Source organism: Vidua macroura, chromosome 17, assembly GCF_024509145.1.
Source record: "Vidua macroura isolate BioBank_ID:100142 chromosome 17, ASM2450914v1, whole genome shotgun sequence".
NCBI classification, from domain to species: domain Eukaryota; kingdom Metazoa; phylum Chordata; class Aves; order Passeriformes; family Viduidae; genus Vidua; species Vidua macroura.
This window is the reverse complement of record NC_071587.1, coordinates 558590-575300: the sequence shown is the minus strand read 5'-3', so window position 1 is coordinate 575300 and position 16711 is coordinate 558590. Positions and strand designations below refer to the sequence as shown.

The window sequence follows — 16711 nt, the reverse complement described above, 5'->3', positions numbered from 1 at the left end:
AGGAGTTTCAGCAGTGCTGAGCATGCAGAGCCCTCCCCAGTGAGCTGGTGCTAATGAAATAAAGCTATTAGAGGCCCCAAGTCACCACGCAGCACAGCTGGGTGACATGTTTAACTGCTCCCTGCTGCACTGACTGCACTGGCAAGGTCTCTCAGAAGTCTGTGGAGCTCAGCAGACTCTCAAGTGATGCTTTTTAAATCTTGAAGTGTCTGTCTGACAAACAAAACAAAAATACCCCCAGACAGGAGGCTGTGCTTCACACAAAGGGAAAAATCAAGCTCAAGGGGCCACCCAGCAATTCTGCCTGACTCCTCTCCTCTCCCAAGGTTTGCCAGCTCATCCTGTCTCTACCCCTTCTGCCCAGGTGCCAGGAATTCACTCCAGGGACATTTGTGGATGTCACAGAGGTGGTCAGGCAGTCCTTGTGTCATTGCCCTGCTCTGGAGACACAGCCCAGAGTTGGCAGAGCAGGGGATCCCATCCCACAGGATGTGTGTGAGCAGCTCACACTGCTCTGAAGGGTGTAAGGACCTACCCAGAGAAGGGTTTCAGCACTGAGTGAATACATATTAATGTGGCTCCATAAAACCCTCCATCAAACCTTATTAAAGGATAATTCACTTTCTGGCACTGGGAGCAGTCAGGCTCTGCCCAGAGGGAGCAGCTGACCCGAAATGCAGGTTTGTGCAGGGCTATGGTGCAAAGCCTGCCCTGGTGTTGGATTATACTCTTTTCTAACCCAGAGACAGGGCAACTGAGAGGTGTTTTAAAAACTTCTATTTTTAGTCTCATGAGAAGGGTGAGATTTCTTGTGGTTTTGATGTTGAAATTCCCAATCCAGCATTGTCACCTTCAGCGACGCCGCTGTCTTGAGAATGATCTCAGGTATGATCCAACACCCTGGTGCCCACAGACCAGGCAATCCTGGAGGGTTCATTCCACACTTCCCCCAGGAGGAACTGGGGCACGTGGGAAGCACCAGCTCCCAGCTGGGATGCCCAGGACAGCTCAGGACGTGCGTTCAGCCACAGGGCAGCACTCCTGGGACAACTCCGGGATAACAGTTCCTTGGAAGGGCTGCAGTGGGGCTGTCCCCTGCCAGCTATATTAGGCAGGCACCAGGATTCCCTGCTGAATTCACAGGGACAGACCAGGAACACAGAGATGTTCCTGTAGCTCAGATGCAGAAATCCCAATATCCACTGCCAAACCTGTGAGGATGGAGCCACCCAGAGGTCCCTCTCCTGCTCTGACACCCCTCTGCACACAGCAGCTTTCCCTCTCTGCAGCGAGCATTTGCTCCAGCCAGCCAAATTTTACCAGCAAAGTTGGATTTGAAGCCCCTGAGGATGCTGCTCATGGGAACCCTCCCCAAAAAGGCAGCACGGGCAGCTCCTCCCTCCCAGCACACACAGAAAGGGATTTTTGGGGAAGCAATAGGAACTCCCACCACTAACAGCACTGCTCCTGGAACATTCAACTCACCAGCTTCTAGCCAGGTCACGGAGGGGATGAGCAAATTGCACAATAAGAGCAGAGTCCCACAGGAATTCCTTTCCTGGCTGGCCTGGGGCACCCAACACTGACTCCTGAAAAACAATCTCTGAGAATTCCCACTCTTTAGAATCCCAGAATGGTTTGGCCTGGAAGGGACCTTAAAGATAAACCATGGGCAGGGACCATTTCCACTATCCCAAGTGGCTCCAAGCCCTGTCCAACCCGGCCTTGGATACTGCCAGGGATCCAGGGGCAGCCACAGCTTCTCTGGGCACCCTGTGCCAGGGCCCCCCCACCCTCATGGGGGAGAATTCCTTCCCAATATCCCATCTGACCCTGCCCTCTGGCAGTGGGAAATCATTCTGCCTTGTCCTGTCACTAAATGCTTTTGTTTAAGCAAAGATAATTTCACTTAAAAAAATTAGAGAAAAAAAAAAGTCTTCACAGGATGAAACAGGTCAGATTCTCAAGGAAATTCCTGTCCTCCAGAGATCCTTTCCCAGCAGACATGGCCACCTTTTTGCTTGCTCAAGTGCAAAAAGAATACCCAGTTCTCTCCAGTCAAAAGAAACAGCTCTTGTTTTGTGCATCATCTGAAAGATCCATAAATCCACGTCTGCTGGGAAAGGATGTCTTTTCCAAGCCCAGCTTTTTCAATAATATCCTTGACATACCTATTTTCCAAACCTCTTCAGCCTTCTGTGTGCCCACAGCTACACCCTGTAGGTTAAGCTTTCCTGGGTGCTCCAGGCTCTTCCTTGCACTTCCAGTGGCTCCTCAGCTGAGGGAGAAATCCGGGATTTTTGAATAAAAACCAATAACAACTTCCATTTATTCTATCACTTGCTTTTATATTTACTGTAATGAATAAAAATCACAGTAATTCTCTTTATGCTGCCCTCCCACAAAGGTGTGCAGGCACAGCCATCACAGCTGTGGGGGAGAAGCACCTTCTGATATCAAAAATCAACAAATTTGGCTAAACCTGCCCTTGTGGGGAATAAAAAATGCTAAAAAATCTTTTAGCATAGGATAGAATTACATCTCATTCTGGGGAGCCCCACACATGCCAGGAGCAACTAGTGCCCCCCAAGTCTAACCCTAACCCCAACCTCCAGCCCAGGGGGTTTGAGGAGCTCCAGGCTCCTTCCCCTCATCCTCCCACCCTTCACCAGCCCTCCTTTACAAACACCAGCTGATTTCCTGAATTATTTCATGGATGTGCTGGGAGGATATGGCAGGCACATTCTTCTCTCTCTCAGGATTTTTTCATAGAGGTGCACAGAGAGAAGAAAGAGAAAACAATTTCTATTTCTGCTTCTTGTTTTTCCTATGTGGAATGTGTTTGGAGAGTTGTTTACCTGGGGTGATTGCTTGGTTGGATTCTGGTGAGGATTGTTTGAGCCTGGTGGCCAATCCAATCCACCCGTGGCTGGACTCTCAGAGAGGGTCACGAGTTGTGAGTTAGTTAGATATGGTAGTTAGAAAAGTAGGTTTGTAGTTTTAGTATCTCCTTTAAATAGTATATTAATGTATTATAGCATACTTATAATAAAGAAATCATTCAGCCTTCTGAACTGGAGTCAGACATCAGCATTTCTTCCTACTGGGTTTGCCTGCATTTACAATAGGAGGAGACATAATCTGTCCAGGCAGACACATGAGCAAATTGCAGAGGGGTACTGGAGGGGCACTGGCACCTGCTGGCACCATCTTCCTGCCAGGGCAGCCTTGCCTGGCCCCTGGGAGAGCTGGAAACATTCCAGGCTATGGCTTTAGGGCTCTGAAAGCTGGGAGGTGTCCCAGCAGCCCTGTTACCCATTCCCAGTTTGCTCCGTGCAGGACAGGGGGCACAGGTGGGCACAGCCCCGGGCTGGAGCCCAGGGAAGGGAGCCTTGTTCCCTGCCCTGTCCCTTCCTGCCTGCCCCAGCCAGGGCCTGGCAGGGGCTCTGGCTCAGGGTTTTGGTACCCAATCCATGCTTCCCTTGAGCTGCAGTGCTCAGCTGGGGCTCAGCTCTGTGGGAAGGGGAAGGTGCCAGCCCTGCAGGGTGCAGAACATTCCTGCTGCATTCCCCCCTCAGGACCCCACCGGGCAGGGCAGCAGCAGGACCAGAGTACCCAGAGTAGCGACCCCATGGATTTTTCCTCCTATTGATTAACCCACATGGGGTTTATTTGCATGGAGGCTGCCTTGCGGCTCATTAGTGCTGTCCTAATGAGGTCCCTGCGCAGTGAACACCTCCTGGGCTCCAGCCCAGCCCAGGTTCTCCGGAGCATCCCCATCCCTGCCCCAGCCCCACCCTAGTTTGTGCCACCCTTGTCTCCATGGAAGCTCCCAAATCCCAGTGCAGAGCAGGACAGGAGGTCTCCGGAGAGGAGCAGGAGTGGCTGTGGAAGAGCTGAGCACAACAGGAAGGAATGGCCAGAGCCAGCACATCCCTTTTGCAGGAGCAGGGCTGCCCAGCATGCCACTGAGACTGACAGTTACCAGCAGTACCAGGAGAAAATTATTTCCTTCTCAGAGAGAGGAATCAAAGAGCTCCACTCCATCTTTTTCCATATTCCAGGAGCTCTGTGCCAGCCAGTCCATCTGCAGCAGCTGGGGCAGGCCCTGTCCAGCTGCCAAAGCACAGCACATATAAACAGTGCTCCAAACAAAGGTGGTGTGTGTCTAAGATACCCTGGAAAACCTCTCCCTCCTGGGAGCTGTTGGATGCACAAATGGATTTCTATTGTGTTGTTTCTGGAGAAAAATAAGGGTACAATAATAACAAACACCAGGAAACCTAATAAAACCTGAAAAAGACTGGAACTGAACCACAGTGGACAGAGACAGGCAGGGTTGCCACAGCAAAACACTGGGCAAAGAACAGAAATTCAACTTACTATTAAGCAGGACAAGAGAAAGCCCCAAGAAAGAACTGCTGGTTCAAAAAAAATTTAACCCTGAGCTAACTTCAGATTCAAGACCACAGCGCTGCCAAGTTTTATGTACCTTCCCACCTGCTCCCTCTCACCTTCAGTTTGCTTTTAGAAAAGAAGAACTGCCCTGGCTCACATCTGACACCCCACAAATCAGTGCTGCTTGAGGGCTGCAGGCATGGCTGCCACGGAACTGCACAAACTCAGCCTGAGCTGCAGAACCACACCATGAGAGATTCCAGTGCCACCAATGCACCCCAAGAGAGACAGAAGTGCTCTGCCTGTGCCTTGTCAGTGGGCAGGAGGCGCTGGCAGTAACAGGGAAGTCACCATCAGAGTAACAATGGCCCCACATACACAGCTCAAAAATTGGCCACATTTGTGATGGACTGGGGTGTTCACCATACTTCTGGAATTCCTTATTCCCTCAGAAGTCAGGAAATTGTTGAAAGGACACACCACACTCTGAAACGCATTCTAGAGCAACAGAAGAGGGGAGTGGCCCAAGCAACACCTCAGATGAGGTTGAGCAAAGCTTTTTATGTCTTAATTTTTTAAATTTCTCCCCAATGTGAAAAATCATACTCACTTTCAAAACATTTAAAAGGTTAATTAAAACCTTATCAAAAATACAACACAAGACTGAATGGAGAAAATATTAGGGCACAGGGAGCAAAGGATTTTCCCACCATGTGCTCACCCACACAATGGAGGTTTCACCTTTTAACCCTTTAGCCCCTCCCAAAGTTCTGTCCATCGACTCCTCCTTCCCTGTCCAGTGGTGGAGATCACTTCCTTAAATCTTGACTGGAGGTCAGGTGTTGCCATAGTAATGAGCCGACCCTCCCAAATGTCCCAAACCCAGGGCACCCCTGATAACAGCACAAGGAGAGTAAAACACAACTATTAATCTATAAAACTTCTCTTAACACATATACATTATATTTGCCTTTCAATTGTGAGAGCCAACCCTGGAATTACTCATGTCACACCAATAAAAAAGGGAGTTGTGCCACACTGTGACAGGAGGGCAGCACATTCCTCATGTCTGCATTTGCAGTGTGGATGATACAAACAGCAGCAGAGGCCCCACACCAGGAAACTCCCTGAGACTGACAGCTCTGGTTTGTCCAACACCAGCGAGCCTGTGGAGCAGGGAAAAGGAAGGAAGAGCAGTTTGGGGGTTGGATACTGTCCGGGATTGTAAGATATGTGTGTATTCTATGGCCATCTGTTAGATGTGGGGCAGTTCTCTGCTGTTCACTGGGCAGTTTTCTTTATCTCTTCCACAAGCAATCCTCCCTCCAGGAAATATCTTCTGTTAATGGGACGTTAATTATTAATTCTCTTCTGTTCATGGGCCAGTGAGTGTCCCTGCATGGCTGAGAAAACTCCATCATCCCATTGGGAGATGCTCTGCCCAGGGGGAGGAGCCAAGCATTCCTACCTGGATCCAATCCGACTTTGGGAATCCCACAGCAGCCTTTGCCCACTGCATTCCCAGAGGAGCAGCTTTCTTCTCCACTGCATTCCCAGAGGAAGCCCAGGCCCATCTCCAGCAGCCCTGGAGCTTCAGAGGAAAACTCCAGCCTTGTCCAGGATCCCTGCTCCAGCAGAAGCACAGCTGGCACTGCAGGAGGGCTGAGCCCCCATGGAATGGGACTGCTGCCACCACCCTGACCCACAGGCTGCCAGGGCCTGCTCTGACTCTGGCAGTGGTTTGTTTTTGTTTGTACTATTGCATTTGTATTTTTAATTTTCCTAGTAAAGAACTGTTATTCCTACTCCCATATCTTTGCCTGAGAGCCCCTTAATTTCAAAATTATAATAATTTGGAGGCAGGGGGTTTGCATTTTCCATTTCAAGGGAGGCTCCTGCCTTCCTTAGCAGATGGCTAGCTTTTCAAACCAAGACACACCCCTAAACCACAAGTGCTCCCCAGGCAGTGGAGGGAAGGATGAGAGGGCAGCTGAGTGTAGGAGGATCGTGGCACTGTCAGGTTTAGGGTTGAACTTCATGATATCAAAAGGTCTTTCGGAACTTTAATGATTCTGTGACTTTGTGGTTTGTGTTCCAGGAGGAGATGCTGCAGAAGGGCTGGGAAAACCCCAAGGTGTCCAAAGCTGCCACATAGCAATACTCAAACTCCTCCAACACCTCTGGGCTCCTCACAAAGCGCAGCATCCTCCTGGGTTTCCCCCATCTGCTTCTCCAGCGGAAACAGGACCAGTTCAGACTCAGCCTTTAAGAAGCTGCAAGGCTGGAGAAGAGAAGGAAAAGGTCATTTTAGAAGCTTTTTTCCCCTAAGGGGGCCTTTGGATCAGTCCACCTGCACACCCTCAGGCAGCTCAACCACCACAGGGGCACAGTCATCAGGCTCTGCCTCAAAGTCCCATCTGAATTTCTTTGTCAGGTGAGCCTTGAACTTCTCAGCCTTTTTCCTCAGAGCCTCATCCACAGCAGAGCTGCACGTGCAGGAGAACAGCACCTGAAACAAAGAGCAGAGGTCAGCTGGGCACCTCCTCTCTACAGAGGCACCAGGGAGCACCAGGAGAGAGCCAGGTTAGGACCCTGGGATGACTGCCGCTTTGGGGGGACCCAGCCACAGCGCACACCTCTTACCTCACAGCCCAAGCCCATCCTGCCTTCACACCCCTGAGTCAGCATCCACACATCTGCACTCAGGTGAGAACTTTGTCTGAAGCAGGAGTGTGTTTGTAACTGAATTTGTACTGTGGAATTCTGAAATATGCCAAAGTGTGAGCTAAGGAAAACATCTTGACAGAAGGTATTTTAAAAAATTCAAATACTAGTAAGCAGATTTCCAGCAAGTGTCCAAAAGGCCAGCAAATAATTGTACTCCTCATTTCCATGGGTAGAGATCTCCCAAAGTATTTTTGTAACATGGTATTACCAAGACTTCAGGATACAGTGGAAACTTAATGAAAACACCTTGAATGTCAGAAAGCAATGGGAGCTGTCTGGAAAAAGCTTGGTTATCCCCAGCACAGCTATTCCCTTGTGCACAGGGTGCTGAAGTCTGGAGGAACCTCTGCCTTCCATCCCCAAACACAAACCTACTAACATGTCACAAATTCACAGCCTCTGCTGGCACCTTGGGGGGAAATCATCTGTGTGATTAACAGGGCACTGAGCCCCAGAGCCCAGCCCAGCCTGGTTCTGCTCCTCCTGAACCTGTGATACAGATCTAATTGCCATAAAAAGAAATCTCCTCTGGGGAAAACGCAGCCTCTTATTTACTGGAAGCTGGATAGAACACTGACAATGAGCAGCAGAGTTTGCTGCTTTGTGGATGAACATTTGCCTTTTTCCTGCTCATTCTACTGGAAAACTGCCCCTTTCTAACAGAACTCTTACACAGCAATACTGCTGGTAGGGAAAAAAATTATTAGAAGATTATACTTCCCACTTGTTATCAACAAACTGCACATTCAATTATTTATTTCACAAAGTTGTTTTTTTTCATTAAGCACTGGTAGGGCTGCAGAGTCACTGGTGGCTGTGCTGTGCTCTTCTTGCCTTGGACCAAACTCCAAAAATGAAGTTGCTGCTTCCAGAGCTGAGCAGGAACTGCACAGACAATGCCCTCCCCCACAGCTCTGAGCATCTGCCCAGGGCCAGCTGAGGCAGAAAATTCTGATGTCTGTGTGTGAAGTGGGGATAAGGCAAAGCCCAGAGCGTCCCTGGCTCCACTTCAGAGAAATCTCACGGGAGCAGAGCAGTGGAGAACTCAGTGAGGAAGGGCTCAGTCTGCAAGGCTTTTCTTTGTCACTGGGAATGTGGTGACTCCTGCCAGGGCTTAAGGGTGATCCTAACACCAGCACAGCTCCTGCTGAGGGACTGAAATACAGACTGACGGAGCCCAGGGATGGACAAGGCTCAGGCAGCCAGAAGCAGCAACAGGGGATTCCCAAATTCACCTCTGTGCTGCTGTGAACTGGCAGTACTGCTCTGAGCATGCTGCAAACACAGCTGGGCTGTCCAGTCCTCTAGTGGATGGAAAAAAAGTACCAAATATAAAATATAAATTAAAACCCTCCCGAGACTTGTAAGAATCACAACTGAAAAATCTGAAAGCCACTTGATTAAAGCAATGCTTCCCAAAACATTTTACCCATCAATTAAGCCCAAACACCTTTACCTTCCCCAAAAGTACAGCAAGAACTTGGGGTCAACAAGGAGAGGGATGGAACTGCACCTGCAGCAGAGCTTCCTGCTGGGCTGGTTCCCATTGCTCAGCTTTATCAGTGTGTCTGATTTGGGCTTTTTTTTTTTTTTTTGTAAACTAAGCCAGTTTGCTGCACTGCCAGCACAGTCACCAGTAGTGGAGTAACTGCTTTCACTGGGGCTGAGCTACAGATCTGCCCCACTTGTGTCAGCAGAAGTAGCATCTTTTGCATTTTGGAATAACCATAAATTCCCCCTGGAGAAGAACCTGACTACAAGAAATCCTCAGCTGTGCTAAGGAATGGAAAAGCTGCTTAAACACTATCACTGCCCTTAGCTCAATAAGGCTTTGCTGCAGCTTCCCTGCACACTGAGCACACCATTCCAAAAATCAGCATCATCAGTCCTTCATGCCAAAGTTTTGTGTGTTGTTTTTTCTTTTGAAAAATGAATGGCATTCTGGAAAAATCAAACAAACAGACACTACATTGCACTTGCCCAGCCTCTCTTGTAGCTGTTGAGCTGAATTTCTTGCTGAATAACAGAGGGAAAATGTCAAAGTAAAGCCCTGTATGCTCAGACAGGCTCCCCTCTCCCACACAGCTTAATTCCTTTGGCAGCTTAATTCCTTCTCCCCAAATTTGACAATGCCCTCCCTCCCATTCAACTTCCCAGGGAACAGCCACAAACACACCTGTAATGTGCTAGTTAAGAAGTTGTCCTGGGAGACAATGTCCACAAAAAAATCTGCTGGGATCTCGTTGAGCTGGTGATAGAGCACGGAAATTAGGTTGATGTAAAGGTCTTGGTACTTCCCTATGGCCTCCTCTGACCGGCACAGGATGTTCAGGAGCCTTTTCCAGTGCTCAAAGGCATCATACACGTTCCCAATCAGAAAGCAGATGAAGGCAAACTGCAACTCAGCTGTGTGGGTTCAGAGAAGGGAAACAAAACAAAACATGTAAGACTAAACAGATATCCTGGGAATGTGTCCTCCACAAAGCTCTGCAAATGGTTTCTAAACTCTGGTTTGGCTTTTGAAAAGTGCATTCATACCTCAAACACTGTCCCTGTGCTGCTCTTCAGCTGGAGCAAAACAAAGCAGAACGGGGCAGGTCACCTGTAACTGTGATTATCAGCAGTGGAGAGGGACTCTACAGACAGCAAACAACACCAAACAGCCCCAAACATCAAGGCAGACCCTGCTGCTATTCTGTGAGTGTTCAGCCTGCCTGTGCTGAGTGTCCAGCACCACATGGGACTGCAAACAGCACTGTCCTGCAATTCTGGGAGAGGTCAGCAGTGCCTCGATGAGTGTGTTTGCCTTGTTGAATCAAGAGCCAGGGTTCACCACACTGGATGCTTGGGATCAGCTGCTTTGCCACCATCCCCTAAGCTAATTTGTTCTCTCTACATCCTACAGTTGTCTTTGGTAATTTTGAAAAAGAATAAATTGTATAATGTTAATGTACAAAAAAAAATGGAAGAAGGGACAAACAAGGGCTTATTCCAAACCTGTGTTCCAGCTGGGAGGGCTTCTCCCTCCATCCTGCAACAAAACAAAACCCTGCTCCAGGACCTCCACAAACCCAGCATCTATCTGTATCACAGGTTGCAAAATAGGCTGGGGAGTGGTTGAGCTCCGGGAGGTGCGGTGCTCCTACAGCAGGGCTGGCACAGCCCGGACACTGCCACTGCCACCAGCAGCACACAGAGCGCAGCCAGCAGGGGCCGGTCCCTGCAGCAGGAACCAGCAGGCCCACAGCCCCTGCCCAGCCTAACAGAAGAAGCGTCTGGGGGTGCCCATCCCCACTCGATGCTCTCAGGACTCTGTAGGATATGTCCTCACAAGGTTCCCTGAACAGGTAAGGTGCCAGGGCCACCTGTGACGACGGCTTTTGACTTCATCAGGGGTAATCTGGGCTGCAGCATCATGTTTGCACATCAGTCATAGAACAGAATTACAGAATATCCTGACTAGGGAGGGACCCACAAGAATCATCCAGTCCAACCCCTGGCCCTGCCCAGACACCCCAACACTCCACCCTGGGCATCCCTGGCAGTGCTGTCCCAACGCTCCTGGAGTTCTGGCAGCCTCGGGGCCGTGCCCATCTCTTGGGGAGTCTGGGCAGTGCCCAGCACCCTCTGGGGGAAGAACTTTTTCCTAATATCCAAGTTAAGTTTCCCCTGACAGCTCCAGCCATTCCCTCGGGTGCTCTCCCTGGTCACACAGAAGAGAGATCGCAGCTGGCCCTCGGGAGGAGCTGCAGCTCTGGCCTCAGTCTCCTCCAGGCAATGGGAACAGCCCCTGTGGCTGCTAAAAACTCCACAAACTTCTGTCCTGCACTGAAGAGACCCCTCGGCGCGCCAGGGAACAGGCAGAGGTTCCACCCTGGAGCACAGAAATGACATTTCCCCGGGCGGTGCTCACCGAGTAGGCCCAGCGGCCGGCCGGGGTAGCGCTGCTCCATCACCCGCTGTAGGGCGTAGCTCAGGTCCATGCTGTGCCGGGTGATCTCCTCGGGGGTGGCTCCGTCGGGGAAGGCCTGCCGGGGCAGCTCGGAGAAGCGGATCTGGGTGCCGGGCCGCGGCCGCATGCGGGGCAGCCGGGCCAGGCCCTCGGCGTAGCTGCGGCACTCGGCGCCCAGCGGCGGCCGGCGCTGCCCGGCGCGGTCCCGCGTGTGCCGCCCCGCCGCCTCGGGCAGCACCTCGGCGAAGGCGCAGATCTGGCCGCTCTCGGGCTGCAGCTCCTCGGCCGCCGCCTCGCTGATGAAGTTGCTCAGCGACACCCACTTCTTCAGCGTCTCGTAGGGGTAGGGCCCCAGGAAGGGGTCCAGCTCCGGCAGGCTGTCCCGCAGCGCCTCGCCCTGCTCGGGCGGCTCGGGCCGCACGGCCTCGCCCGCGGGGTCCCAGCGCAGCACCCGCACCTCGCGGCGCCGCAGGCCGAGGAAGCGGCCGGAGCGCGGCCCCGCGTTCCGCCCGCCGGCGCCGGCCGCGCTGCAGTGCACGAAGTGCAGCCCCGGCGGTACCATCTTCACGCCGCGGAACCGCGGCCCCACGGCCCACGCGCTGTAGTCGATGCCGAACTCAGTGCCCTCGGGCACGTCCAGCACCACCACGGCCGCACCCTCGAAGAAGAGTTGCCGGGCCAGGTCGGGGTCCGCCCGCAGGGCCGCCATGGCCCGGCCGCACCGAGCAGCAGCGACCCTGCCCGGATATCCGGGCCCTGCGATTCCGGGGCCGGCGGCGGGAGGAGCGTCCGCGCTGCCTGGCCCGGGCGCCACGCCGCTCTCGGCCGGGGCCGGGCTGCGCTGCAGCCGTGTCCGGTGGACAGCGGGACTTGCCCCCGATCGCCCGCGACTCAGTGCCTCTTCGGTCCCTGTCCCCACCGCCCATCCCCAGCCCCCGGCCCGGCGCTGCTCCCTTCTACCTCTCCATGGCTGGCGGCTGCTCCCCGCTGACCCATTGTCCCCAAAACCGCTCGCCAGTCCCTCCAGCAGCCTGCCATTCCCCCGGGCCCCCCGTGTTCCCAGCCCCGCAGCGGGACAGACGGACAAGAGCCGTGCCTGGGACTGACGGACCGAGAGGCCCCCCCGGGACAGACACACGGAGACCCCCATTGTGACAGGCAGACGCTGTCCCAGCACCACGTCCTCCCTTCCAGGCCAACAGACAGGGTCGGGGTCCCTAGAGACGGGCAGCTCACGCCACCTCCCCGCATCCCGAGCATTCTCACAAGCCGCTTTGCTGCCCCGCGCTGTGTCCGAGGCTCAGCACCTGCCACACGAAGCCGCTCCCGGCTCCACCAGCCGCAATTCCCGACCTGGCATGTGCTAGAGCCCACCTGCAGAACTGCGTCCAGCTCTGGCTCTGCAGCACTGGAGGGGTGTGGAGATGCTGGAATGAGTCCAGAGGTGGCCGTGGAGATACTCCGAAGGGCTGGAGCCCTCTGCTCTGGAGCCAGGCTGGGAGAGCTGGGGGTGCTCACCTGGAGAGGAGAAGGCTCCAGGGAGAGCTCAGAGCCCCTTGCAGTGCCTAAAGGGGCACCAGGGGAGCTGGAGAGGGAATGGGGACAAGGGATGGAAGGATAGGACACAGGGAATGGCTTCCCACTGCCAGAGGGCAAGGTTAGATGGGATATTGGGAGGGAATTGTTCCCTGTGAGGATGGGGAGGCCCTGGCACAGGTTGGCCAGGGCAGCTGTGGCTGTCCCTGGATCCCTGGAATTGTTGAAGGCTAGCTTGGATGGGGTTTGGAGCTCCCTGGTCTAGTCAAAGGTGTCCCTGTCCGTGTCAGGGGATGGAACAGGATGAGCTTTATATTCCCTTCCAGCCCAAACCATTCTGGGATTCTGTGATTTCTACCATCTTCTCTTCAGACAAAGCCTGGTATTTCCACGTGCAGTGCTCCCTGTTGCAAGGTTCCCTCTTCACTTCTCCATTCTCTCAGTAGGAAAGAGTCCACCGAGGCCCCAGGCTGATTTAGCATCAAACACATTTATTTCACTTTTATTGAATACAAGAACAGTGAGCACACACGCATACACCACTGAGCACTGAAAAAGAGTATGACCAAAGGGGGAGAAGGAGAACAAGGGAAGCGAAAAGGAGAGTTAGTGAAGGAACAACAGAGCGTTGCAGTTGGTTGGTAAGGTGCTTCTCAAATAAAAATAAATATTATTATTATTGTTACTGTTATTATTACTCATGCAATCGCAGGCCAGGTTCAGAATGAATTTGTGGGATTGGGTAAAAACAGGCACTCATGTCTCCCACCCCTTTCCACAGAAATGGCCCCTGGAAGAAAAAAAGCAGTGGCTAGCTATCCAGAACGGAGAGTGGTGATGGGCAGGCTGGGGCTGAGCAGCAGAAAGCTGCAACTCACCAGGAGAACAAGCAGTGAGTGTTTTTTCTTTCCTTTTATTCTTTTTATTAAGAAAAAAAAAGGTTTGGACAGTGCCACTGATGAACACGCTGTGGGAGCCAGGGGCTGCTCACTGCAAACAGAATTCACTCAGCCCAAGCGCACAGGGAGCCTCACTCTGTAAGGTTGCTCAATCCCATGGGAGCCTTCGCTTCCCAGGCTGGGCACAATGCCAGAAGCAACTCTGCAAGGTCACAGCGGCCTCGGGTGGGCTGTGGAGGGGCCCCAGCCAGGTGGGCTCCCTCGACCCTGAATTGTGCCATGTACTGGTGAACGCCAGCATGGCGGGCAGACCCTGGCCCTCCACCACCCCTGGCAGTGCCACTGCTGGGCACAGCTGGCTTGGGTGCATTGGGAAAACAAACGAGAGAAAAGGAGCCTCTTTGCAACTGCCCTAAGTGCTGTTAGGTTGGGGCTGTGCTCTCTGGAGGCGCGTGGCTGGCAGCTGGGGATGGGCACTGGCACTGGCAGCAGCCCCTCTGCTCTTGCCTTCCATGCCTTACAGGAGAAGCCTCTCTGCCAGGAGAACAGACTCGCTGGTGAGCAGCTGCCAGGGAGCAGCTCCCTCCTGGGGCAGCGCAGGTGGGAGCAGGGTCTGCCCACAGCATCCTCATGGCTCAGGAGCTCCTGCTCGAGCATCCTGTGAGCCCTGGCAGGGCCTGGCAGAACAGGCCTGGTCCTGGGCACAGCCTGTGTGAGGGGTGGGAGACTAAAGGCAAAATGGTGCAGAATCATGGGTCCTTCTGTTTCTGCAGGATCTAGAGACAATTCCAAGAAGGAAACCCATTTCTTTCCTTTCCTTTCTGGTTTTGGTTGGGAGCCTACCTGAACTGCCTGGTTCACAGTGCACAGGGCCCTGGGCTTGGCCCACGATCCCTTTCCAAAGGCAGCCCAGGAGGGAGCCTATAGCTGAAGGCCGAGCTGGGAACAGCCCCACTGACGCATCCTGGGCTCTCACATGCAGCCTGGAACAGTGGGGACACTGCAGGGATGGACACAGCACGCTCCCTGCACTGCCCATCCCTAGGCAGACAGCGGAGCACTGCCATCGCCCTGCCAGTGCTGTCCCCAGCCTTTTGCCATCACACCCCTGCTACTGGGGGAGGCAGGGCACAAACAGCCCCTCTGCCTTTGACCCTACTAAAAAACTCAAGTACCTGCATTACTGGGAACCAGAAACAAAGCAAATCCACCCCACCTACCGGCAGGGCTCCTGCAGGGGAGCCCTGAGCCCTGCAGCTCCCACCTTGCTCCCAGCTGACCCCGTGGCTCTGCAGGGCTTGGGAGCCCATCCTGCCTACGGCTGCTGGAGCTGGAGCCTTCCATGCCCCTCCAAGTGATCGCTGCCCCTCCAAACCTCACCACCACACACTGCAGATCACTGGCAGGACATTCCTGTCCCTCACCCTCTCCCCTTCCCCCCCAACCAGCAGCAGCCAAAACCTTTCCCATTCCTTCTTGCGGGACTCAGAGTCCCATGTGTGATCTAAGAGTCTCCAAGTACACCAACCACAGCCAATCCAAGAGTTAACAATTTCAAAATGTTGGCACCATCTGTACCAGCACTGTTGAATTATTTCAGCATTGTTCCCTCCCTCCCCCTCCGTTATATAGAATAATATACAGTACTGAAATGCACATCCATATGAAACCCCACAGGCTGCTCGTTAGAGATGAGAAACCATGTACATATCATTTGCTTTTGTTTGAAATGAAACCCATTCCTAAATACCTTCAGAGAACAAGAGGTTGGACAAGTGCACAGAGAAGATAAGGAAGGGAAGGGGAAGAGTTAACAGAACCCCCCAAAAATGCAAAAAACCCAGCATGGAATGAGGAGAAGGGCGAAACGACACTTGTGAATTGGAAAATAACTCTAAGGTCATAACTTGAATGTTTTTCTCTCTTCTTTCCAGAGGTGGGGAATGGTTTTGCTTCCGCTTGTGGTTTTTTACTTCAGTTTGCTTACTTGCTTTGTTGCAAAGCAGTTTTCCTTTCCATTCAGTGTACAACAAATGAACTCATGATTGTGTGTCCTTTCATGTAACATGCAAGATGGTGGTTTATTGTATTGTTACCAAGATTATTGTTATTATTATGACTTTTTAAATCTGATTTGATCACCAATCCAGGAAATTCTTCAATTTATCTGCGGAGGGTTGCCTTTGTTTGTTGGTGGTATTGTTTGCTATTCGTTTCCAGCATATAGCAGCAGTGCAAGGATGCATTTTGTTTCCTGTTTATATATATATATATATATATATATATATATATATGTATGTATATATATATATAATATATTTGCTATTCCTTTTTTAAAATTTTTGTCTCTTGCCATGAACATTGCAGCCAGGATGTCTATGTCTTGCTGACAAATCCAGCATGAAGGCTCCTTCTCCCCTGTTCTCCAGGTTGGAATATAGATGTTGGCTTCCAGGAACACGTTGGTCAAGATTCCTGTGCAAGGCAGATGGAAAGGACCAAGTCATGCAGTGCCAGTCCATGGAGGCTCCTCTTTGGATGAAGGCACTGGATAGAAACTTTGCAAATGCTTGGGGCCACAGTTTACATTTAATTAGCAGGAGCCCTGGTAATTAGCAGGAATTCAGGCACTGGGCTGGTGTTGGTTTATGAAGGGCATAAGGGGAGCTGCTGTTCCCTCACTTTAAGCCATTCAACTAAAACTGGGTGGATCCTATGGGATACAGGAATGTCTGGACTTGTTTGTACTGTGGGACAGGATGAGGCAGCTCCACCAGCCTCTCATGACCTTCCCAGCTGCATTGCTGGTTGCTTTTCCAGGCTTAAAAGATGCCAATCAGAACCTTCATATGATAAAGAAATGGAAAATCTCAGTTCTGAGGAGCCTCTCCAAATGTACCTGCACCCTCGCTACAGCCAGGGTCCCCAAAATTGTTCCCTCTCCTCTCCACATCTGTCCCCACTGCTCCCACACGGGGTCTGCTGGCTGTGCCAACCCAGAGGAGCTGCATCTCCTGGCTGACAGGGGGGAATGGGGTCAAATAGGGGGTTTAGGGTGGGGCAGGACTCCCCAAGCCTTAGAGAAGTGTCTGGGACTGTGACAGCTTTGGGGTGTCTGCAGGGAGGTGCAAACCTTGCGTGCTGCTGCCTACACCTGTGTGTGTATAAAAACCCAACCTGAGGATCCAAGTGGGACTGA

General features: G+C 52.3%; 2 protein-coding genes across 12 annotated transcripts in view; both read right to left on the bottom strand.

The window, feature by feature from the left end:
* Positions 1-4939: 4939 nt before the first annotated feature.
* Positions 4940-12982, bottom strand: AAR2 (AAR2 splicing factor). The gene is made up of 3 exons (XM_053992598.1): positions 11039-12982; positions 9302-9531; positions 4940-6907 (listed from the first exon to the last, which is right to left on the bottom strand). Exons 1-3 carry the CDS (start codon positions 12225-12227, stop codon positions 6740-6742), a joined length of 1587 nt encoding a protein of 528 aa, XP_053848573.1. The 5' UTR covers positions 12228-12982; the 3' UTR covers positions 4940-6739.
* Positions 12983-13084: 102 nt separating this feature from the next.
* Positions 13085-16711, bottom strand: part of EPB41L1 (erythrocyte membrane protein band 4.1 like 1) — a 63201-nt gene continuing 59574 nt past the window's right edge. For all 11 annotated transcript variants that reach the window (XM_053992586.1, XM_053992588.1, XM_053992590.1 and 8 more), the window contains one exon: positions 13085-15987. In XM_053992586.1, the coding sequence (XP_053848561.1) occupies positions 15979-15987 (9 nt within the window). In that variant the 3' untranslated portion in view covers positions 13085-15978. The remainder of the gene's footprint in view (positions 15988-16711) is intronic.

Excerpts from the sequence above, each read along its gene's own strand:
- AAR2 (XM_053992598.1), bottom strand. The coding sequence starts at position 12,227 with ATGGGGGTCTCCGTGTGTCTGTCCCGGGGGGGCCTCTCGGTCCGTCAG. Across the intron at positions 9,532-11,038 it reads CCGGCCGCTGGGCCTACTCG|CTGAGTTGCAGTTTGCCTTC; the intron begins GTGAGCACCGCC and ends GAACCCACACAG. Across the intron at positions 6,908-9,301 it reads TCTTAACTAGCACATTACAG|GTGCTGTTCTCCTGCACGTG; the intron begins GTGTGTTTGTGG and ends TCTTTGTTTCAG.